The following is a 24,015-nucleotide window of genomic DNA, read 5'->3' as shown; positions in this document are numbered from 1 at the left end:
AAAGACGATAAAGAAGGAATTCTTCTCATTACCAAGGCCAACTTGTAACCTTGATCTCATTCCCTTCCATTTCCTCAGAGATATTATATTTCCTGGAAAATTATTCCCCTCCCCTCTGTAATCTTCTACCTCTTTCTGTTTACCACCTCGTTCCCTGCTGCCTACAAAACACACCCAAGTTACCCCCATCTTAAAGAAACAAGCCTTCTCTTGACTCTTCCATCACCTGTGGCTTTAGACTTTTCTCTCTCCTTTTCACAGCCTAGAAAAAAACTGTTTACTCTCCTTGCCTCCACTTCCTTTCCCTTCACTCTTTTTTCATTCCTGAGGTGCAAATTATTTTTACTGGTTAGTAATATAGAATATAAAATTGAAAGATGTGCAGACTTCTACACAGCAGCAAAAGCACAATGCTGAGACAACTTCTGAACAGTGCCATTAAATACTAAAGTATATATTTATTTCATGAAATTTGGTCTTTAATATGAACTTAAATACCAAAAAGAGCATTTCCATATGCAAAGAATACAAAAATAAGATTGTATATGAGACTATGAATCTCATTCCTTTCGCTTGCTTTTGAAAAAAAAGTATGTAAAAAATTCATGTTGCCTTCAAAGCAGTCCTGTTTTTCTGTGATTTCTTCCTATTATTCCATTCCGTGCATTTCTTAAAAGTTTCAATGGCCTTCCTCTTTTTCAAACTTATTTAGCATAATGATTATAGTTTGCATTTGTAGAGTGCTTTCAGATTTACCAAGCACTCTACATATGTGACCTTAATTTCCACCATTCTCTAGCTGCCTTCTCACCCTCGAAGATCCCTCTGATCTTGTGGTCCTCCTCATCCCATTGGTGAGTTCTTGGATCTTCCATCTTGAGTCAGGGCCCAGGCCAGCCATCCTTCATTCATCTGATCTCTCTTTTTAAAAAATTCTGTCCTTGTCCTCCTTAATTCTCGCGTCTTCTGCCAGATTATCTCCGATTTGTCATGTACACATCTTGTATGTACATAGAATTTACATATTATCTATATTCATTATGTGGCTCTGCTTATGACTCTTTGATCTTCACCATCATGCTCTGATGTGGGTCTTGTCCTCTTTCCCCTCTTCCCAACCTCTCAGTTTTTAACTCCTTTTTGTATGTTGTCTTCCCTAATAAGAATATAAGCTCCCTGTTAGCAAGAATTATATTAATTTTTTTTTGCATCCCCAGTGCTTAGCACAGTACCTGGCACATGGTAAGCTCCTAATAAATGCTTGTTGACTGAGTGATGCAATCCATACAGTAATCTTATCTGGTAGGTGCTATTAATTGTATTATCATTGTATAGATCAGGAAATTCAGGTTGAGAGAAGTTAAGTGATTCATTCATCCAGGGTCACACAGCTATCAAGTGGCTGAGGTGGGATTTGAATTCAGGTCTTCCTGACTCCAAGTCTATTGCTGTAGTCATTATAACAACTAGCTGCCTATAGCTCACCATTGCCATTCCCTTTTCCCCCCAACCCTTTATCCCAATTAAAAACAAATAAAAAGCTCTTATAATAGGTAAGCAGAGTTAAGCAAAACAAATTCATAAAGCACCTTGTCCAAAAATGGTTTTTCTTTGTGCACCTTGAGTCTTTCACTTCTTGGTCAAAAGGTGGGTAACATGCGTCATCATATGTTCTCTGGAAATAAGATTAATCATTGCTTTGGTCCAGATTTTTAAATCTTTCAAAGGCATTTTTTGTACCTTCACCATATAAGCTCCTTGAGGGCAGAGATTGTCTGTTTTGTCCTGATGCTGCTCACTTCACTCTGCATCAGTTCATATTATCCAGGTTTCTCTAAAATTGTCTCTTGTCATTTCTTACAGCACAATAATTTTCTATTGCATCCACATACTAAAAATGATTCAGCAATGCCACAATCAGTAGGCTACCCTTTCAGTTTCTGGTTCTTTTCTTTTTCCCTTTAATCTCCACTTCAGGATCAAGAAGTTTGTTTTGCTTGCCACTGTACCCTTCGCTGACATAATCTTTCCTTTTAACCCCTCCTACCAATCTTCTCCCTTTGCCTGCCTTTTTCTTGTGTTGAATTAGATTTATTGCTACACCAAATTTTGTGTGTGAGAGTGCATGTGTAGGTTTTTTGTCCAGTTTAGATAAGAGTGAGATTTACCAATGCCTGCCTGCGAGCCCCTCCTCTATTTGTATATTCTTCTCATACATCCCATTTATGAGAAATAGCATGTTCCAACCTTCCTTCTACCTTTCTACACTGATGCAAACATTCCTTTACCCTCCATTCTCTTTCTCCATGTTAAATACTTAGAACAGAACCCATCCATGCCCAGGTCCTCTATTATTTCATATTTAACTCCCTTAATACCTATTGAAGTCATTAAGGTTATTTGACACTTTTTCTTCTCCCCTTATTGTAATGCTAGCTCTTCATTATCATACAACTCCTCTAATTGCTCAAACAATTTACCTTTCTAGGTTTCTTTTGACTCATCCTTGCATTTCCAAGTTCCTATTCAGCTCTGTTCTTTTAATCTGGCATTCTTAGAAGTTCTTTATTACATTTTCTGTATGATCCATTACAAGTCACTTAATCCCAGTTTAAGACCTATAGTTTCTCCTTCTGAAAAAGAGAGTTAAACTGAGCTGAACAATTGACATCTGATGGTGATTTGGCCCTGCTATCACTGTTGGACTAATAGCCAGGCAATACTTAACTCATTATGATGTTGTTTTATCCATTTATACAAGTATAGACATACACTTGTGTGTGTGTGCGTGTGTATCTATAGCTATATCTATACAAACACATTCCTAAAACTTTAGCATTTATATTTGTTACTGAACAGATTCTACACAAATAAAACAATTGCCTCTGTTCCTGAGCATATCATGTTATGTATACACACTAAAGTATATTTTTTAAAAATATTTTTTCCAGTTACATGTAAACATTTTTAACATCTTTTTTAAAATCTTGAATTCCAAATTTTCTCTTTTCCTCCCTCTCTCTCTTCCCTGTCATTGAGAAGGCAAGCAATCTGAAAGAGGTTATACACATACAGTCATGGAAAACATATTTCCTTGTTAGTCATGTTGTGAAAGAAAACACATAACAAAAAAAAAAAAACAACAAGAAAAATGAAGTTTTTTTTAAAAAGGATGCATCAGTCTGTATTCAGATTCTATCAATTCCTATCTCTGGAGGTGGAGAGCATTTTTCACCATGAGTACTTTGGAACTTTCTTAGCTCATCGTACTGCTGAGAATAGCCAAGTCATTCACATTTTATGTTTGTATGATATTGCTGTTATTATGTACAACGTTTTCCTGGTTCTGCTCACTTTACTTTGCATCAGTTCATGTAAGTCTTTCCAGGTTTTTCTGAAAGTATCCTGCTCATTATTTCTTTTTTTTAAATTTATTTTTTATTTATTTTTAGTTTACCACACACAGTTCTACATATTTTTGAGTTCCAGATTTTCTCCCCTCCCTCCCCCCTCCCTCCCCAAGACAGCCTGGAATCTCATATAACTACCATGTATAACTTCGCATTGAATTAATTTATACACTAGTCAAGTTGTGGAGAAGAATTATGACCAATGGAATGAATCATGAGAAAGAAGAAACAGAACCAAAAAAAAAAACCCAAAAAAACCCCCTAAAAACAAAAACAAAAGAGAAGCAAAAAAAGCGAGCATGTAGTGCACCTCAATCTGTATTCAAACTTCATAGTTCTTTCTCTGGATGAAGATAGCATTCTCCATCGTGAGTCCCTTGGAGTTGTCCTTGTACCTTAGGTTGCTGAGAAGAGCGAAGTATGTCAGGGTTGGTCCTCACGGAATCCATATATCTGTGGTTGTGTACAAGGTTCTCCTGGCTCTGCTCCGCTCACTCAGCATTATGTCGTGTAGGCTTTTCCAGGTTGTTACGAAGTCTGCATCATCCCCATTTCTTATGGCACAATAGTATTCCATCACCTTCATATACCACAGCTTGTTCAGCCATTCCCCAATTGATGGGTATCCCTTTGATTTCCAATTCTTGGCTACCACAAAGAGAGGCACTATAAATATTTTTGTACATATAGGTCCTTTTCCCGCTTGTGTGATCTCTTTGGGATACAACCCTAGAAGCGGTATTGCTGGGTCAAAGGGTATGAACATTCCTGTGGCCCTTTGGGCATAGTTCCAAATTACTCTCCAAAATGGCTGGATCAGCTCACAACTCCACCAGCAATGCAACAATGTTCCAATTTCCCCACATCCTTTCCAGCATTTATAATTTTCCTGTTTTGTTATTTTAGCCAATCTGACAGGAGAGATGTGGTATCTAAGAGTTGTTTTGATTTGCATTTCTCTAATCAGTAGTGATCCGGAACATTTTTTCATATGCCTATAGATATCTTTAATTTCTTCCTCTGAAAACTGCCTGTTCATATCCTTTGACCATTTCTCAATTGGGGAATGGCTTGTATTCCTATATATTTGGCTCAGTTCCCTGTATATTTTAGATATGAGGCCTTTATCAGAGATACTAGTTGCAAAGATTTTCTCCCAATTTTCTGCTTCCCTCCTAATTCTTGTTGTATTGGCTTTTTTTGTACAAAAACATTTCAATTTGACATAATCAAAATTATCCATTTTGCATTTTGTAATGCTCTCTATCTCTTGTTGGGTTATGAAAATATTTGGGAGTCTATTTGCCAAGACAAACCCAGGGCCTATATGAACATAACTATGACACACTTTTCACGCAAATAAAATCAGATCTAAATAAATGGAAAAATATCAGTTGCTCATGGTTAGGCCGAACTAATATAATAAAAATGGCAATTTTGCCTAAATTAATCTATCTATTCAGTGCCATACCAATCGAACTACCAAAAATTATTTTACTGAGCTGGACAAAATAATAACAAAATTCATCTGGAAAAACAAGAGATCTAGAATATCTAGGCTATTAATGAAAAGACATACTAGAGAAGGTGGCTTAGCCATACCAGATATTAAACTGTACTACAGAGCAGCAGTCATCAAAACTGCCTGGTACTGGTTAAGAAACAGGGGTGTGGATCAGTGGAATAGGACAGGTACACAAGAAGGAGAAATCAATGAGTTTAGCAATCTACTCTTTGATAAACCCAAAGAGGCCAGCTTCTGGGCTAATAATTCACTATTTCACAAAAACTGTTGGGAAAATTGGAAAATGGTAGGGCAAAAACTGGACATAGACCAATATCTTACACCATATGCCAAAATAAAGTCAAACTGGGTTCATGATTTAGGAGTAAAAGCTGATACTATAAGTAATTTGGGAAAGCAAGGAATAGTTTACTTATCAGATTTATGGAAAAGTAAAGAATTCATTATTTCTTATAACACAATAGTATTCATCACAGTCATATATACTACAGCTTGTTCAGCCATTTGTTGGTATCACCTTAATTTCCAATTCTTTCCCATCACAAAAAGAACTGCTATAAGGATTTTCTTATATATAGATTCTTTTCCTTTCTCTTTGAATCTCTTTGGGATACAGACCTAATAGTGCAATTGCTGGATGAAAGGGTATGCACAGTTTTATAGCCTTTTGGGCATAGTTCCACATTGTTCTCCAGAATGGATGGATCAGTCCACAATTCCATTAACAATGCATTAATGTCCCAATTTTCCCACATCCTCCCCAACATTTGTCATTTTCCTTTTCTGTCATATTAGCCAATCCAATGGGAATGAGGTGTTACCTCAGAATTGTTTTAATCTGCATTTTTTAAATCAAGAGTGATTTAAAACATTTTATGTGATTATGGATAGCTTTGATTTCTTCATCTTAAAACTATTTGCTTCCTTTGACCATTTATCAATTGGGAAATGATTTGTATTGTTATAAATTTGACTCAATTTCCTGCATATCTGAGAAATGAGGTCTTTATCAGAGAAAGTCACTGTAAAAATTTTCCTCGTTTTCTGTTTTCCTTTTAATCCTGACTACGTTGGTTTTGTTTCTGCAAACCCTTTTTAATTTAATGTAACCAACATTATCCAGTGCTCTCTTTCTCTTGTTTGGTCATAAATTCTTCCCTTATCCATAGATCTAACAAGTAAACTCTTCTATGCTCCTCTAATTTGTTTATGGTATCTTTTATGTCTGAATCATGTGCTTATTTTGTCTTATCCTTAGTATATGGTGTAAGATGTTGGTTTGTGCCTAATTTCTGCCAAACTGCTTTCCAGTTTTGCCAGCAAAGTATATTTTAAGACACTCTTTAATTAATATTTTCCTTTTTTTATATCACCATAGTTTCACTATGTATGCTTTACCTCCCCCTCCCTAAGAACCATCCCATGTGACAAATAATATTTTTTAAAGAGAAAAAAAGTCAGTGCAAATACAATGAGAAAGTCTGAAAATGGGTAGTATATAACATCTGTGATCTTGCCTCCTCCATGAAGAAATAGGTTGGGAGTCCCATTTGATCTTTATAATTCTGTTACATTCGGTTTTGATTTTTTGGTACATCATTCTTCTTTCCTTTTTCATTGTTGTAGTTACTGTGTATATTTTTTTCTTGGCTCTGCTTCACTTTACATCACATCATATATACATCTCTGTATTCATCATACCCCTCATTTCTTATAGAATGGTAGTATTCTATCACATTTATGTACCACAATTTGTTTAGCCATTTCCCAATTAATGAATGTCTACTTTGTTTTGAATTCTTATCTATCACAAAAATTGCTTTTATAAGTATTTTGGAGTATATGGGGACTTCTTTTTTACAAATGGCCTTCTTGGGGTATAGGCCTAGTAACAGAGCCTTTGGTTCAAGGGGTATGGGCATTTTAGTAACTTTATTTGCATAAGTCCAAATTGCTTTCCAAAATGATTGTAGTATATCACAGCTCTACCAACAATGTATTAGTGTGCTTATTTTCTCATAACACCTCCAACATTAACTATAGCCATTTTTGTCATTGTTACTACTAATTTGCAGAGTTTGAGACGAATCTTCAGAGATTTTTTGATTTGCATTTCTCTTACTATTAGTGTTTTGGAGTGTTTTTTTTTCATGTGGTTGTGGATACTTTGAGTGCTTTTTTTAAAATTTATTTTCTCCCAATTACATGTTGAAAGTGTTTAACATTTTTTAGCTTTTAGTTCCAAATTCTATCCCTCCCTCTCCTCGCCCTCCCTGAGATGGTAAGCAATCAGATATAGGTTATACCTGTTCGCTCATGTAAAACATTTTCATATTAGTCATGTACAAGAAGACTCAAATAAAGGAAAAAGAATGGAAGAAAGAAAGTGAAAAATAACATGCTTCATTCTATGTTCAAACAATGTCAATTCTTTCTCTGGAGGCAGATAGTATGCTTCATCATTAGTCCTTTGGAATTGTCTTGGATCATCGTATTGCTGAGAAGTCATTTGCAGTTCTTTATCATATGATATTGCTGTTACAATTGTGTACATGTACAATTGTGTACAATCTGTGTACAATGTTCTCGTGGTTCTGCTCACTTCACTTTGCATCAGTTTATGTAAGTCTTTCCAGGTTTTTCTGAAAGCATCCTGCTTGTCATTTCTTATGGCACAATACTATTCCATGACAATCATATACCACAGTTTGTTTAGCCATTCCCCAATTGATGGGCATCCCCTTGATTTCCAATTCTTAGCCACCACAAAAGACCTACTGTGCAGTTCTTTTGAAAACTGTTAGTATCTTTTGATCATATATCTGCTAGGGAGTGGCTATTAGTCTTTTATATATATTGTATATATGTTGGATAACAAACTCTTATCAGAGATATTGATAAAAAAGATTTTTTCCTCATTTGACCACTTCCCTTCTCATCCTAGATGCATTCATGTTGTCTGTGCCTTTTCGGTTTCAAGTAATCAAGCTTATCTGTTTTATCTTTTGTAATTGCCTACAATCTGGTTTTTTTATTACCCATAGCTATGAAAGGTACATGATCTGTTACTCTTCCAATTTTTTAATAGTATAATCTTTTGTATTAAGTGCTTGCATCTATTTAGAATGTATTGTTGGAATGTAAGGTGTTGATCTAAGCCTAATTTCTGCCAGATTGCTTTCCAGTTTTCCCAGCAAGTTTTATTGGATAGAGAATTTTCCCCTAGGTAACTTATTTTTTCCACTTTGTCAGACACTGAGTTGTAGAGTATTATTGTTTCAGAATCTCCCTTGTCTACTCTGTTCCATGGATCTCTCTATTTTTTAACCAATATTAGATGGTTTTGATGACTGCTGCTCTATGATATAATTGGAGGTATGGAAATGCTATTTCCTCTTCATTCTTTTTATCAGTTCCTTGGATATTCTAGATCTTCTATTTTTTTCAAATGAATTTTATTATTATTTTTAAGCTCTGTAAAATAACCCCTTGGTAATTTGATTGGTATAACATTAAAAGTATACATTAATTTTAGTAGTATTATAATTTTTATTTTATTGGCACAGCCTTTCCATGAGCACTGAATATTCCTTCAGCTATTTAGGTTGTTCTTTAATTCTTTAAGGAGCACTTTATATTGAATCTATACAAATCTTTTATGTGCTTTGGGATGTTGATCTCCAGATATTTTGTGCATTTTGTAGTTATTAAAATGGAGATTTCCCTTTTTATAATTGCTTCTTGTGTTTGGTTATCATTATATCGAAATGCTGGTGATTTTTGAGGATTTTTCCTGCAACTTTGCTGAAGCTGTTGTCTCCATATCTTTGCTGATTCCCTGGAATTTTCCAAGTAAACCACCATATCATTCATGAAGAGGAATAATTTTATCTCCTCTAGACCTGTTTTTATTCCTTTAATTCCTTTCTCTTGTAACTATATCAAATAATAATGGGGAGAGTGGGCATCCTTGCTTCACTCTCATAATTATTTTTTTTGTTTGTTTTTGGCAGGGCAATCGGGGTTAAGTGACTTGCCCAAGGTCACACAGCTAGTACATATGTCAAGTGTCTGAGGCTGGATTTGAACTCAGATCCTCCTGACTCCAGGGCTGGTGCTCTACTCACTGCGCCACCTAGCCGCCCCAACACTCTCATAATTATTAAAAAAGATTCTAGTGTATCCCTGATTGCATATGATGCTTGCTTTTGATTTTAGATATATGCTTTTTATGGTATTAAAAAAGGCCTTTTCTGCCAATATTTTGTGGAGGTTTTAATATAAAAGAGTATTGTATTTTTTCAAAGGCTTTTTCTGCATGTATTGAGATAATCATAAGCCTTTTGATGTTTTGACTTTTAATATGATTAATTATATTGTTTTCCTAAAGTTGAACCATCTTTACATCCTTGGCATAAATCCTTTGATCATAATGAATGATTTCTTGGATAAATCATTGTGATCTGTTTGATAGGATTTTGTTTAGAAATTTTGAGTTAATGTTCATTAATGATATTGGCCATTTCTTTCTATGTTTTATTTTCCTTTCTTTTAGTTGTTAGGATTATAGCTGTTTCACAAAAGGATTCTGGTAAGGTTTCTCAATTTTTTTCTTCTCAGTTTTTGAGAATGTTTCCTTTATGGATTTGGATGCTAAGGCATTTGGAGCATATAAGTTTATTATTGATATTATTCTGTTTTCTATGATTCCTTTCCATTTAATATAGTTTTCTTGTTTATCTTTTTTTGAATATTTGTTTTTGCTTTGTCTGATAGCATGATTGCAATTCCTGCTTTTTAAGATTCATTTTATGTATAGTATTTTTTCCCACCCCCTCAGTTTTATTTTGTGTATGTCTTTGTTTTTTAAATATGTTTCTTGTAAGTAATAGATTATGGGTTTAAAAAATCCAATCTGTCATTCTTTTTCATTTTATTGGATATTTAATCTGCTTACATTTAAAGTTATGAGTTAAGGTTATATTTTCCTCCTTCTATCTCTAAAATAGAGGTTTTTTTCAAGCTATGACTTCCCCTCTCTTTTCCTGTAAGCAAGGTATCATTTTCCTTCAGTTACTTTACTTCAAACTTTAAAAAAGGGTGACCCTGTTCCCACCGGCTCTCTTCCCCTCAGCCCTGATTCCTTCTTTTCATTAATTACCCTTTTCCCTTTAGGGTTTTGTTTGTTAGTAGTTTTCTCCTCCTGTTATCTGGTTTTATATTTCTTCCTCATTTTTCCCCTCTCCATTAGTCAGATAGATTATTCCTTCCTCTCCTCCCCTTCAGCTAATCTTGTTCATTAGCTTTTAAAATTTCGTTTGTTGTACCCCTTTCCAAAGAGGATTTCTTTTACTCTCTTCATTCTCTGCCTCCTCTTTCTGTTTACTTTAGATTCTGATTCTCTGATTCATGACCTTTAATCGCCCTCTCTCTCTCTCTCTCTCTCTCTCTCTCTCTCTGTCTCTGTCTCTCTCTTCTCTCTCTCTCTCTCTCTTCTCTTATTCTAGCTTGTCTTCCACTTTTATATATTTGCATTCCCATTCTTTGTTCTCTCTTTTGTTTCTTTGGTAAGACTTCCCATTGCAGATTCCAGTTTTTCCATTCTGTTCATTATTTTTGCTGTACAGGACTTCTTTTTAAAACCACTCAGGAGGGGTAGCTAGGTGGCACAGTGAGTAGAGCACTGGCCCCAGAGTCAGGAGGACCTGAGTTCAAATGTGACCTCAGACACTTGACACACTCACTAGCTGTGTGACCTTGGGCAAGTCACTTAATCCCAATTGCCCTGCCTCCCCCCCTCAAAAAACAAAAACAAAAGCAAAACAAAACCACTCAGGAACTGCATGTTGGTTCCATGCTCTCCCACAATTCCATAGAGTCTTCTGTCTCATCAAATATTGGACCATTTTCCATCATTTTGAATTTATTTATTAATATTCAAGGCAGCTAGTATAGAGCTTTGGGCCTGGAGTCAAGAAGACCTGAGTTCAAATCTGGCCTCAGACAATTACTAGCTGTGTGACCCTGGACAAGTCACTTAACTCTCTTTGCCTCATTTTCCTTATCTGTAAAATGAGCTGGAGCTCTTGAGGTTTGGGGTTTTTTAAAACCTTCTTTTGGATTCTGGGTGTCCTAGACTATGGAAACAGTTGAAATTGCTTTATTTTTGGCATATAATTTCTGTTGTGCAAAAGTTTGCCAGTTTGTCAGGATCAGAGAAAAACATATCAGTGTAATATATTTTTTATATCATGTTGACTGTCAGCAAAATTAGCAAGGGATGAACACATTTTCAGTATGATAGTCTTTTTATTATAGGATCATAAAATTTAGAACTGACATGAAACAGTCTTGTTCGGCAACCTCCCCGCAAATGAGGATTTTACAAGTGAGGAAGCTAAGGATCAGAGAATGTGATCTGCCTAAGGTCACATAAACAGGCACGGTGCTGAGCCCTGGGAACACAATTAATAAAAAGAAAGACAGTCCTTTCCCCAATGAGCTTAAAATCTAATGGAGAGAGACAAAACACAAAAAGAATCAGGAAAGGGAGGGGAGAGCTGGGGGGAGCTGATGCCGCAGGGCAGCAGAGGCAGAGTGGACAGTAGGTCCCACGCCTGGAATCTGAATCCCAAGCATTGGTTCCAAATGCAGCTTTCTTTACCCTCCTTCTCCCTTCCTCCGTTTTCCTTCAGCCCCATGCCTCACTCAGTTTTTGTTGCTCTTGGGCAGCTGGTGGAATGGTGGACAGATGGCTAGACTTGGACTGAGGAGGACTCGAGTTTAAATCCAGGCTTAGACGCTTACTGGCTGTGTGACCCTGGGCAAGTCGCTTAACTTCTCTCAGCCTCAGTTTCCTCAGCTGTAAAATGGGAATAATGACGGCACTTGCCTCCCAGGGGTGTGAGGATGCAATGAGATATGTTTGTAAGACTCTCGGCACAGTGCCTGGCACATGGTAAGTGCTGTATAAATGGTAATTAATAATTAATGATCATTATTGTCCCCTGTCTAATCCTGCTCATTTCATTTTCTCAGTCCCTGTTACAGAATTGCATAAAACCTAAAGAATTCAAAGCAGACAAAAGCACTGATGTCAAGCCAAAGCTCATTCTGACCTAACGATGGCCCCTTTTCATTCATTTAATTTTCAATGATTTCCAGGATGCCCCCTTTTATGCCCATCCTTGGTTCTGTTCTTATTTCACTGACTTGTGTTTGTCCTTCATTCTCAAGAGGACCCTGGGAGGACATCGGGGAGATGATGACATGACTTGGCTTGACTTTGATTTGAGGGAGGGAGGGCTGTGCAAGCTCACCAGCCTCCCTTTCTCCTCCAGAACCTTCTGGGTCCAGTGGCCTGATATTCACCAGGATGACTGGAGATGGCCCAGGATGCAATGGGAGACCCTGGCCCTTTTAGGCTTTTCAGGTTCTCAACCATTCGGTGAATAGGCCTCCTAAAGAAATAAGCCAAGGGATGGCCCCTTTAATTAAAAAAAAAATCAAACTGGGAGGGGAAGACCCTCAGGGTTGCTGGCCAAAAGAGAAATAGTTACTACTGACATTCATTCAGATCCAGGAGGACCCAAACTATAGCCATTATGTGGTGCTTGGGCAGAAACCTATTGTGGTCCAATCTATGAGCTCCAGAGTGAAATGGGTTTAAGGTTTGGTCTTTGAGGAAAGAGAAAGACAGGAAGGAAGAAAGGAAGGAAGGACGGAGGGAGGGAGGAAGGAAGGAATCTAGCCAGTAGACGCCAAGTTAACTAAGCAGCTTCCGGCCATCAAAATTTACCTTTCTTTGGAGAAGAGGAGAGGGAGAGAGAGAGGATGAGCTGAGTTACCCAACTGGCTGGGTCCCCATTTAGGCGGCTCGGACTACTCACAGGTTTTTTTTGTCCTTTGTTTTCAAAGAGGACCATGACATCAGGGAAATGATGAGGTGACTTGCAGCTGACTTGGGTTGTTGGTGATTTCTGTGGCTATCCAAACTGTTTTGTCAGGATTTACTGTCTAAGGATGATAGAATCCAATGATAGTTTTGAATGGGGGGAAAGAAAAGTCTTGGTGGGTGGTGAGGGCATGGAGAACAGAGTTCAGAGAGAAAGGAATTAACAAAGAGGGCAAGTTCTGAATGTTGGATTAGGAGTGGCAGCAAGCTTAGAAATAATTAAGAGAACTTTGATGTTTATATAATTGTAATTTAGAGAAGCATTTTATACACATTTTTTGATTAGTACGGTGTCCTTATGAAATTAGGGGTGGTCTTGGGGTTACTGCGCACATAACATTATTTATTAGACACTTCAGTATTTGGGCCCTTGAAAAAGTGAATAATCAGATGGCTCAGTTGCTCATTGGAAAAGGAAGAAAGGTCTGATGATTTACAGCCCTCTTTGTACTCCTGCGCTGGCAGATCAACGGATGGCTAATAGAACCTTTCAAAGAACAACACTCTAGGGCCCAAAGAACTCTCAGTCCCCTGCGATAAAGACTTCCAGGGTTATTTCCTATCAGTCTGCCAAATGTATTTTTGTCCGCATTTGGCCCGTGTGAAGCTAATTTATTTAAGGGTAACTAAGGAAGAGGAAGGCAAAGAATATTCTCTGAGGTCTCCGTTGCCAAGAGATATTGCTACAAATCCGGTACAGTAGGAATCCTCGGAATCCATGCGGTTAGATGAAAGAACCTACCCCGTCGTTATCATTTATTAGAGTACAGACGATTTTCTCTTACATATTAAGATATCATGAGGCCCCACATTAACTTTTGCTTCATTTCATTGAGCAACGGAAGTGCCCCAGTATTCTTAGCCATCCATCCCAGAAAGTCCTCAGTGTGTCTGTGAGATCTGTAGCCTGCTCTAAGGTATAGTTACCCTCATATTTGACTTTTGCTTGATACCCACACACTGAGAGGTGCTGTGCTTGATCTACTTTGGGAAAAAAGTTAGTTATTCCTTTCATCTCTAAAACCTTCTCTGTTAGCTTTGCTCTATTTTAGGGAGTAGCTTTTTATTTCCCTAGAGATATAGTTGCTATGTTTTCTAACCCATTGGAAGGAGTAGTTAACTCGTACCCCAATTCCAGTCTCCATCAGTCACAGACTTAGGTGTTTAAAGATCCAACATCCATTACAGTTGATCTTCCTCTGTCTTGGTCCAACAGTACCAATAGCCATCTATAACCATAGCTTAGAGATTGTAATTGAATCAATAAATGCTCTACAAAAGATTTTCTAGACCCCTACATTTTTCTCCTTGTCATTTTCCCCTAAAAGAATAATCACATCTTGTCTAGCCTATTTTAGTCACTTTAATCAAGTGACTATCTATCAACTTGAGATAATTTAACTTGTATAAATGTGATTTTTTCTCAGTTTTGCTACCATAAAATTTTATTATCATTCATAAACAACAATTATCATTTATAAACAACTGAGAATTTTAAGTCAACATCCCTAATGATTATCAGAGCAAGAATCCATCACCTCCCATAGATTCAGATATTACCTCTATGGAGATGATTCCCATCTTTACATATCAAACCTTGATCTCTTTCCTGAGGTCCTTACCTAATTAATTGCCAAGTCTGGCTGATTCTACCTCTTTTCTCTACTCCACACCATGGACAGCATCTTTCAAGTTCCCATCATTTTTCCCTTGGACTGTTCCAATAGTCCTCTATTTGGGCTGCTTGTATTTAGTTCCTACCTTCTCCAGTTTCCTAGTGCTCAACTCTGATCATGCCACTCCCCTATTGAAGAGGCTTCAGGGCCTCCCTACTGCCTCTAGGATAAAAGAATAATTTCTCTGCCTGGCATTCAGAAATCTTCACAGTATGGCTCTGGTCTCTCTTCTAAAGCTGCTTATATATTACTCCCCCTCCTACATTTTGTGTTTCAGCCAGACTAGTTTACTTACTGCCCAAACTTGGGACGTACCATCCCTGTCTGTGCCTTTAAAAATATTTTTTGTTCCGAACCTAAACACCACAAATGAGCATTTCTATATACATAGAATACAAAAAGAAGATTGCATATGAAACCATGAACATCTATTTTATACTCCTGGATTTGAAAAAGGTCTTTAAATTTTAAAAAATTTACATTTAAAAAATCATTGCACACTGTCCTACTTGCTTGTGTTTACTTCTTGATTTCCTTCTGTTCTCTTCTTTGTATTTTAAAATGTTTCAGTAGTCCTCTTTATTAGTATCATTATTTGTAACTCCCTTCACCTCTTCTATCCCACCCATAATTTAAAATGGAGAGAGAAAAATCCTCTGTAACAAATGAGCAAAACAAATCCAGAGACCATGACCAAACATATCTCTTTCTGTGTTTTGATTCCATCATGTCTCTGGAAGGAAAGGAAGGGAATCAGCATTTATTAAGCACATACTATGTGCTGAGCACTGATCAAGGGGCTCCACAAATACATGCTGCATCATAGGTCCTCTGGAGAAATGGTTGGCCATGGCTTTGATCAGCATTCTTATATCTAAGTGTTTTTTTTTTCCTTTACGATGTTGTTCTCGTTCTAAAAATTATCTCCTGCTTCTGCTAGCTTCACTCTACATGGGTTCATACTACTTAGGTTTCTCTGAAACTCTCTCTTTATAATTTCTTAAAGTTCAACAATTTTCTATTATAAATTGTTTTATTGTATCTTACAGTGCAATATTTTTATTGTATTCATGTGCTGTAATTTATTCAACAGTCTCCCATATAATAGGCACCCCCTCCTTAGTTTTTCATTTTCTTTTTAACCCTCCATTTAGGATCAGACAGTTTGTTTTGCTTGTGGCTGTTCATGCCTGATATTATCCTCCCTATTACTAATTCCACACCCTATTCCCCACCTGTTTCTCTGATGAGTTTGATGTATTTCTATATTGAACACTCTATGTATGTGTGTGTGTTGTGTATGTGTTGTGTGTATGCATTCAGTTCCACTTTGTCTAGTTCAGAAAAGAAAGCGAGGTTCATCTGATGCACTTTTCCTACATATTTGAAGGCTCTCCTCATCCACCAACTTCTGTTTCCTTGTTCCTATTTTCTACACTTATATATTCCTTTTATATACCTTCTCTCTGGAACAGAAGCAAATTCACCCCCAGATCCTCTGTTGTTTGTTTGTTTGTTTTTTTTAGCTTCCTCAATACACTTTGAAGACTTTACGATTTTGAAAGGACACTTATTTCTTGTTTCCCTATTAGAATGTTAGCACATTATCATATACCACCTCCTAATTGCTCATATAAATTTGCCTTTCTAGGTTTTTCTTGACTCTTTTTTTTGTTTAAATTTATTTATTTAACATATTTGGTTTTCAGCATTGATTTTCACAACAGTTTGAATTACAAATTTTCTCCCCATTTCCACCCTCCCCCCCACTCCAAGATGGCATATATTCTGGTTGCCCTGTTCCCCAGTCAGTCCTCCCCTCTATCACCCCCCTCCCCTCTCATCCCCTTTTCCCTTCCTTTCTTGTAGGGCAAGATAAATTTCTACACCCCATTGCCTGTGTATCTTATTTTTTAGTTGCATGCAAAAACTTTTTTTTTTGTTTTTGAACATCTGTTTTTAAAACTTTGAGTTCCAAATTCTCTCCCCTCTTCCCTTCCCACCCACCCTCCCCAAGAAGTCGAGCAATTCAACCTAGGCCACACATGTATCATTATGTATAACCCTTCCACAATACTCATGCTGTGAAAGGCTAACTACATTTTGCTCCCTCCCAACCCATCCCGCTTTATTGAATTTTCTCCCTTGACCCTGTCCCCCTTCCAAAGTGTTTGTTTTGATTACCTCCACCCCCATCTGCCCTCCCCTCCATCATCCCCCTGCCTTTTATTTATTTATTTTTATCTTCCTCCCTCTTCTTTCCTGTGGGGTAAGATACCCAACTGAGTATGTATGGTATTCCCCCTCAGGCCAAATCTGATGAGAGCAAGGTTCACTCATTCCCCCCTCACCTGCCCTCTCCCCTCCTCCCACAGAACTGCTTCCTCTTGCCACCTTTATGCGAGATAATCCACTCCATTCCATCTCTCCCTATCTCCCTCTCTCAGTATGTTGCTCTCTTATCCCTTAATTTCATTTTATTTCTTTTAGATATCTTCTCTTCATCTTCAACTCACCCTGTGTCTGCTCTCTCTCTTTTACATATATATATAATATATATAAAAACACACACACATATATATATATATATACATACATACATATACACATAGATATATACATACATACACATTCACTTATATATATACATAAACATGTATATACGCATATTCCCTTCAACTACCCTAATACTGAGGTCTCATGAATCATACACATCATCTTTCCATGTAGGAATGTAAACAAAACAGTTCAACTTTAGTAAGTCCCTTGCAATTTCCGTTTCTTGATTACCTTTTCATGCTTCTCTTGATTCTTGTGTTTGAAAGTCAAATTTTCTATTCAGCTCTGGTCTTTTCACTGAGAAAGCTTGAAAGTCCTCTATTTTATTGAAAATCGATATTTTGCCTTGGAACATGATACTCAGTTTTGCTGGGTAGGTGATTCTAGGTTTTAATCCTAGCTCCATTGACCTCCGGAATATCGCATTCCAAGCCCTTCGATCTCTTAATGTAGAAGCTGCCAGATCTTGGGTTATTCTGATTGGGTTTCCACAATACTCAAATTGTTTCTTTCTGGCTGCTTATGGTATTTTCTCCTTGATCTGGGAGCTCTGGAATTTGGCGACAATATTCCTAGGAGATTTCTTTTTGGCATCTATTTGAGGAGGCAATCGATGGATTCTTTCAATTTGTATTTTGCCCTGTGGCTCTAGAATATTGGAGCAGTCCTCCTTGATAATTTCTTGAAAGATGGTATCTAGGCTCTTTTTTTGATCATGGCTTTCAGGTAGTCCAATAATTTTTAAATTATCTCTCCTGGATCTATTTTCCAGGTCAGTGGTTTTTCCAATGAGATATTTCACATTGTCTTCCATTTTTTCATTCCTTTGGTTCTGTTTTATAATATCCTGATTTCTCATAAAGTCACTAGCTTCCACTTGCTCCAATCTAATTTTTAAATTAGTATTTTCTTCAGTGGTCTTTTGGACCTCCTTTTCCATTTGGCTAATTCTGCCTTTTAAGGCATTCTTCTCCTCATTGGCTTTTTGGAGCTCTTTTGCCATTTGAGTTAGTCTGTTTTTTAAGGTGTTGTTTTCTTCAGTGTATTTTTCAGTATTTTTTTGGGTCTCCTTTAGCAAGTCATTGACTTGTTTTTCATGGTTTTCTCGCATCCTTCTCATTTCTCTTCCCAATTTTTCCTCTACTACTCTAACTTGCTTTTCCAACTCTTTTTTGAGTTCTTCTATGGCCTGGGGCCAGTTCATGTTTTTCTTGGAGGCTTTTGTTGTAGGCTCCATGACTTTGTTGTCTTCTTTAGGCTGTATGTTTTGGTCTTCTTTGTCACCAAAGAAAGAATCCAAAGTCTGAGACTGAATCTGGGTGTGCTTTCGTTGCCTGGCCATATTCCCAGCCAACTTACTTGACCCTTGAGTTTTTCAGTGGGGTATGACTGCTTGTAGACTAGCGAGTTCTATGTTCCACGTTTGGGGGGGAGGTGCCAGCTCTGCCACACCAGCACTGCTCCTTCCCCAACCCCCAACCCAGACTCGGCTTAGATCTTCGGCAGGCTGTGCACTCCTGCTCTGATCCGCCACTTGATTCCTCCCACCAGGTGGGCCTGGAGCCGGAAGTAACAACAGCTGTAGCTGCCCCACCTCAGCTGCCCCCGGGGCTGGAAGCCGAACTGCGAACTCCTTCCACTCCCGCAGCTTTTCCCACTAACCTTCTCCGCAGTCTTTGGTGTTTGTGGGTCGAGGGGTCTGGTAACTGCCGCAGCTCACATATTCAGGGCGCTAGGGGCCCCATCCGCCCGACTCCAAGTTTGGTTGTTCCACGCTGCTCAGGCTGGGCTCTGCTCCACTCCGTTCCCAGCTCCCAGCTCCCAGCTCCCAGCTCCCAGCTCCATGTGGAATAGACCTCCCCCAGAGACCATCCAGGCTGTCCTGGGCTGGAGCCCTGCTTCCCTCTGCTGTTCTGTGGGTTCTGCCGTTCTAGAATTGGTTCAGAGCCATTTTGTATAGGATTTTGGAGGGTCTCCGTACGGAGCTCATTCTAGTCCCTGCTTACCCGCCGCCATCCTGGCTCTGCCCCCCTTTTTCTTGACTCTTATGTTTGCATTTCAAAGTTCTTGCTGAACCTTTTTTTTTCCAGGAATGCTTGAAAGTCATATATTCTATTTAAAATCCATTTTTTTTCTTGTAGGATTACACTAAGTTTTGTAGAGTACATTTTTCTTGGTTGCAAACCTCTATTTTTTACCTTTTCGAATATAATATTCCAAGGTCTCATCTCATTTATGGTGGAAACTTTCAGGTTTTGTGTGAGCCTAGCTGTGGTTCCTTGGTCCTTGAATTGTTTCTTTCTGGCCGCTTGTTTATTTTTCTTCTTTGATGTGGAAGTTATGGATTTTGGCTGTGGCGTTACTGAGACTTTTCCTTTTGGAGTTTTTTTTGGAAGTTGTTAGTGGATTCCCCCACCCGCACCCCCAATTTTCATTTCTCCTCTGGTTCTTAATTTGTAGGCTTAATTTATGATTTCTTGAAATACATTGTCCAGGCTTTTAAAAAGTCGTGGTTCTTATAATGTCTACCGACTTCTAGGTCAGTTGATTTTTATATCAGGTATCTTATTTTCTTCTGTTTTTTTCACTCTTTTGATTTTGTTCTAATATTTCTCGCCATGACTTGGAGTCATTGATTTCTATTTGGCCTGTTTTAATTTTCAGTCTTTTACTTGGATAATGTTTATCATTTTCTATTCTAATATATTTATTTTCTTTCTAAATTTTTCTTCTAGAGTTTTTAATTTGATTTTTCTTTTTTTGGTTTTTTGTTTTTTCCATCAAAATCTGCCTTTTATTGATGTCATTTTCTTCCTGAACATTAAACTCTTAACAATATTCAATTTTCTTTTTTTGGTGAAAAATTCTTGAGTTTTTCATTTTTAGTTTACAACACGTGGTTCTACATAACTTTGAGTTCCAAATTTTCTTCCCCCTCCCTCCCTCCCCAAGATGGCATGGAATCCAATATATCTTCTACATATAACTTTGCATTGAGCTTATTTACATAATAGTCAAGTTGTAAAGAAGAATTATGACCAATGGAATGAATCATGAGAAAAAAGAAACAGAACAAAAAAAACCCCAAAAACAAAAACAAAAGAGAAAAAAAAACAAAGGAAAAAAAAGTGAGCATAAAGTGTGCCTCAATCTGCATTCAGATTCCATAGTTCTTTCTCTGGATGTAGATAGCATTCTCCATCGTGAGTTGTTTGGAGTTGTCTTTGCACCTTGTGTGGCTGAGAAGAGCAAAGTCTATCAGGGTTAGTCATCACAGAATCCATATATCTGTGGTTGTGTACAATAGTATCCTGGTTTTGCTCCGCTCTCTCAGCATTATATTGTGTAGGTTTTTCCACATTATTATGAAGTCTGTATCATCCCCATTTCTTTTTTTTCTTTTTTGTAATAATAATGTTGGTAGTTTTATTTTGCATTTTGGTTACGACAAATTAAGATATTTCACAGAACAGAATGAGTGTTGTAAGGTTGAACCACGTAGCATGTTTCAGTTATTTTTAGGATGCCTTTTTATTTTTTTTCTCTCCTGGTTTCTTGTCTTCTGAGCCTGAGTCTTGAACAGGGAGCCATTTGAGGGGGTGTCGGCAATATGTGGGCCATGGAGGAAGTGTCAGCAAGCATGAAAAAGCAAATCCAGCCATAACAATATAGATTGTCCAACCAAACTGTTCAGCCACATATCCATAGATAAAGCCAATTATGGCAGAAAAAAGAATAATTCCCCGAAACATCTGTTCAGCTAACTTCTGACCCTTATAATCCATCTGCGTGGGCAGAGAGCTCAGTCCATCCAACATAACTGCCTTTGGGGGCAGGCGGCACTGCAGGGACACCAAGGAACCACGCTTCAGGGATTTGGACCGGGAGCGGCAGAGGTCGATGCCGGACGAGAGGCCTAGCAGAGCCGAAGGCAGCGGCAGTGGCGGCGGGTCCTGGGAACAGGGCTGGGTGCACAGAGAGCTGGATCCCAGAAGCCATCCCCATTTCTTATAGCACAATAGTATTCCATTATCTTCATATACCACAACTTGTTCAACCATTCCCCAATTGATGGGCATCCCCTTGATTTCCAATTCTTTGCTACTACAAAAAGAGCCGCTATCAATATTTTTGTACATATGGCTCCTTTTCCCATTTGTGTGATCTCTTTGGGATACAACCCTTGAAGTGGTATTGCTGGGTCAAAGGTTCAATCTCTTGCCTCACTTGTTCTAGGTATTTATGTTGTCCTTGTGGAAAATCCATTTTATCCTTTGAGTCTTAGGCTACAGTTGTATGGAGAGACTTCATCCTTTTAGGCTAAACTTTTGAATATCTCTAGATCTTCAAAATACATACTATTCAGTGTCTTCGTTGGTTGACTCCTCTCTCCAACTTTGCCTTCTGAATGGGGGCTTTGTGCCAGAGTACTGCCATGCTTTTGGGTGGGAGGTTGGTCTTGCTTGGTCTCAGCTAGGGCCATGTGGTTTCCTGAGCTGGCCTCCTGGTCTTTAAGCTGCATAGTGCTGGAAGGTTTTAGGGACCTTTATGGTGTCTCAGGTCAGGGCCAGGGGCCTTGAAACATGTGGGATTTACTGGTCGGAATGTTACATGCCACACTGGTTGCCCATGCTCTTGAGACTTTCAAGGTTTTCCCCTATGGATTTCCAACCACCCTGGTGGTTTCTGACCATCCAGAGGCTCTCTTGGGGGAGGCTTTTTCTTTTTCAGGCTGCAGGAGCCTTTGGCCTGCCTCTAGTCATGCTAGGAGATCACCAGCTAGTTTGCCTGCTCTGGTTTTGTTGGCAGTCCTTTTTTTCCAATTGTTTCTACAGTTCTGGGGTAGAAGTCACTTACTGTAATTACTCATTGGATGTTTCAATCACTCTTCAGCCTGATACTGATTACATGTCTTTGCTGAAATGGGCGTGTGGGGGCTGGGCATTCTGTCTCTATTCAGGTAACCATCTTGGCTGGAAGTCTCCTTAGGGTTTTGTCCACGGTATCTCCCATGCCTGGAATGTTCTTCCTCTCTACTTCTGCCTTGTGTAAAGTCTTACTCCCTCCAAGGCTCAGCTCAAATGCCAACTCCTTCAAGAGGCCTTTCCTAATTCTCTAGTTGTTAGCCCCATCACCAATAATTTTACATTTATTTTATGTATTGTATTGACAAGACTTGTCTGTACATAGAAATAAAAACCAATTCATGTTTGTCTTTTGCTTTCTCCTAGGGGAAAAGGTTTGTGTAAGCTTATATGGAGCTGGTGCAGATATGAATATTAGACTGGACAAGAATTCCTTGACCATTGAGAAGACCTATATATCTCTGTCTAATCAGAGAAATATAATCATTCATAACCGAAGTAATATCATTGCACATTTCCAGTGGAAAGTATATGCTACCCAAGAAGAGGAGGATAAAGAAAAAGCTAGGTTTGTAAGAAAAATCCATTTCAATAATCTAATATGAGGGAATGGAGAGTTTGGTCATTTTTGATAATTAATTTATACCTCTCATTCATGAATAGTAAGTTTAGAATCAATTCATCCAACGAAGACATTTTAGAATACTTGCTAATTGATTCAGTGAAAGTTTCTTCTTTATTCCAACAACTCTCTTCCAGATATTGAGAGGTCATGACTTCTTATTGATGATGTCATGCTGACTCTTTGTAATCACCAATTCTATTTCTAGATGTTCACTAACCACTCCTTTAAGAATATCTTCTTCAATATTTATATGAATTGAAATCAAGCTCACTAGCCTATTGTCTGCAGAATCTATTCTCTTCCTTTGTTTTAAAGCATTAGGATAATGTCTTGTGCCTCCTAGAGTTCAGTAGCACCTCTCCCATGTTCTAAGATCTCTCAATGCTGCTGACTGGGCTTGGTAATTACAAGTCCTTGTTCTTTCAGTATCCTGGGGAATAGTTCATTGGGACCAGTTGAACTCATTAATGGTTCTCTTTACATCTCTTTACTTACCTTGGATATCAACTTCCTATTAGTCATTGTTCAGTTCTGAGATTATTTTACTTGGAAGAAGCCAAAGGAGCAAAACAAGAGCTGACCATTGAGAGAACTCAGTAGGCTGTTATAATTGTTGCACTCACCCTAAGCTGTTCCTTCTTTGATCATCCTCTTTTCTCCAATACAGTTAAAAACTACTCACCCTCCCTTTTAATCCTATGCTTTTCTTATCAACAATGGTCATTTTCAGCTTTAGCACAGCAGGTGTTCTCCTTATAATGCTATGCCACTTTTTGGTATTCATCCTCTATTGCCTCTTCTTACTTCCATCCTTTTAAAATGCAAGTTGACTGGTAAGTTTCATGTGCATCTCTAAAAATATCCTTTTCCTCCTTATTAGAGTTGTTTTTCTTTAGGCCATTGGAATTCCATCCTGTGAGCTTCCTGTCCTTCCTTTGATTAGCTCCCTCACACTGTTTTAGGATATATGATTCTACTTGTCCTTGCTCTGATTCATTTGAAATCTGTTCTCCCAAAATCTAGGGTGCACAGCATACTATGCCTGTGCTAAATAAATGATATCTGTGTATTGCATTTAGAATAATATCTATTAGAAGCAAAGTTTTATAATATAAATTGTGCTGTTTCAATAAGAGTGGTCTCTCACACTGACATAATTTCTTTTCTTCCAGTCTAGTGGAATTCTTCTCTATCCTTAATTCTAAGATAAGGTATACTTCATTTATAGGTTTCCCACAATTTCCACCCCAGCAATTGGCTTCTATTGGTGAGAATCAGATACAGAATAGAATTTCCCTTTTTTTGGTTGCTTCACCTTTTGAAGTATGAAATAATCACTAAGGCAAATTAAGAAATTATTAGCACCTCTGCTTTTGGAGGCGATAGCAGTCCAACTGATGT

The 24,015-nt window shown here is 37.9% G+C and overlaps 2 protein-coding genes across 2 annotated transcripts in view; one reads left to right on the top strand and one right to left on the bottom strand.

Moving 5' to 3' along the window:
* HYDIN (HYDIN axonemal central pair apparatus protein) overlaps positions 1–24,015 on the top strand; it is a 455,510-nt gene that overhangs the window by 71,377 nt on the left and 360,118 nt on the right. Inside the window, exon 7 of the mRNA XM_036750079.1 lies at positions 22,356–22,557. Coding sequence (XP_036605974.1) covers positions 22,356–22,557 — 202 coding nt within the window. The remainder of the gene's footprint in view (positions 1–22,355; positions 22,558–24,015) is intronic.
* Positions 20,635–20,942, bottom strand: LOC118843202 (signal peptidase complex subunit 1-like). Its single transcript, XM_036750691.1, has one exon. The coding sequence runs from the start codon at positions 20,940–20,942 to the stop codon at positions 20,643–20,645; it is 300 nt and encodes a 99-aa protein (XP_036606586.1). The 3' UTR covers positions 20,635–20,642.

The sequence above is a fragment of the Trichosurus vulpecula genome, chromosome 3, assembly GCF_011100635.1.
Source record: "Trichosurus vulpecula isolate mTriVul1 chromosome 3, mTriVul1.pri, whole genome shotgun sequence".
Lineage (NCBI taxonomy): Eukaryota > Metazoa > Chordata > Mammalia > Diprotodontia > Phalangeridae > Trichosurus > Trichosurus vulpecula.
Note: the sequence above shows the minus strand (reverse complement) of the source record. Positions and strands in the feature narration are given on the sequence as shown.

Bases quoted from the DNA above. Each gene is read 5' to 3' on its own strand.
- LOC118843202 (XM_036750691.1), bottom strand. From the start codon at position 20,942: ATGTTGGATGGACTGAGCTCTCTGCCCACGCAGATGGATTATAAGGGT.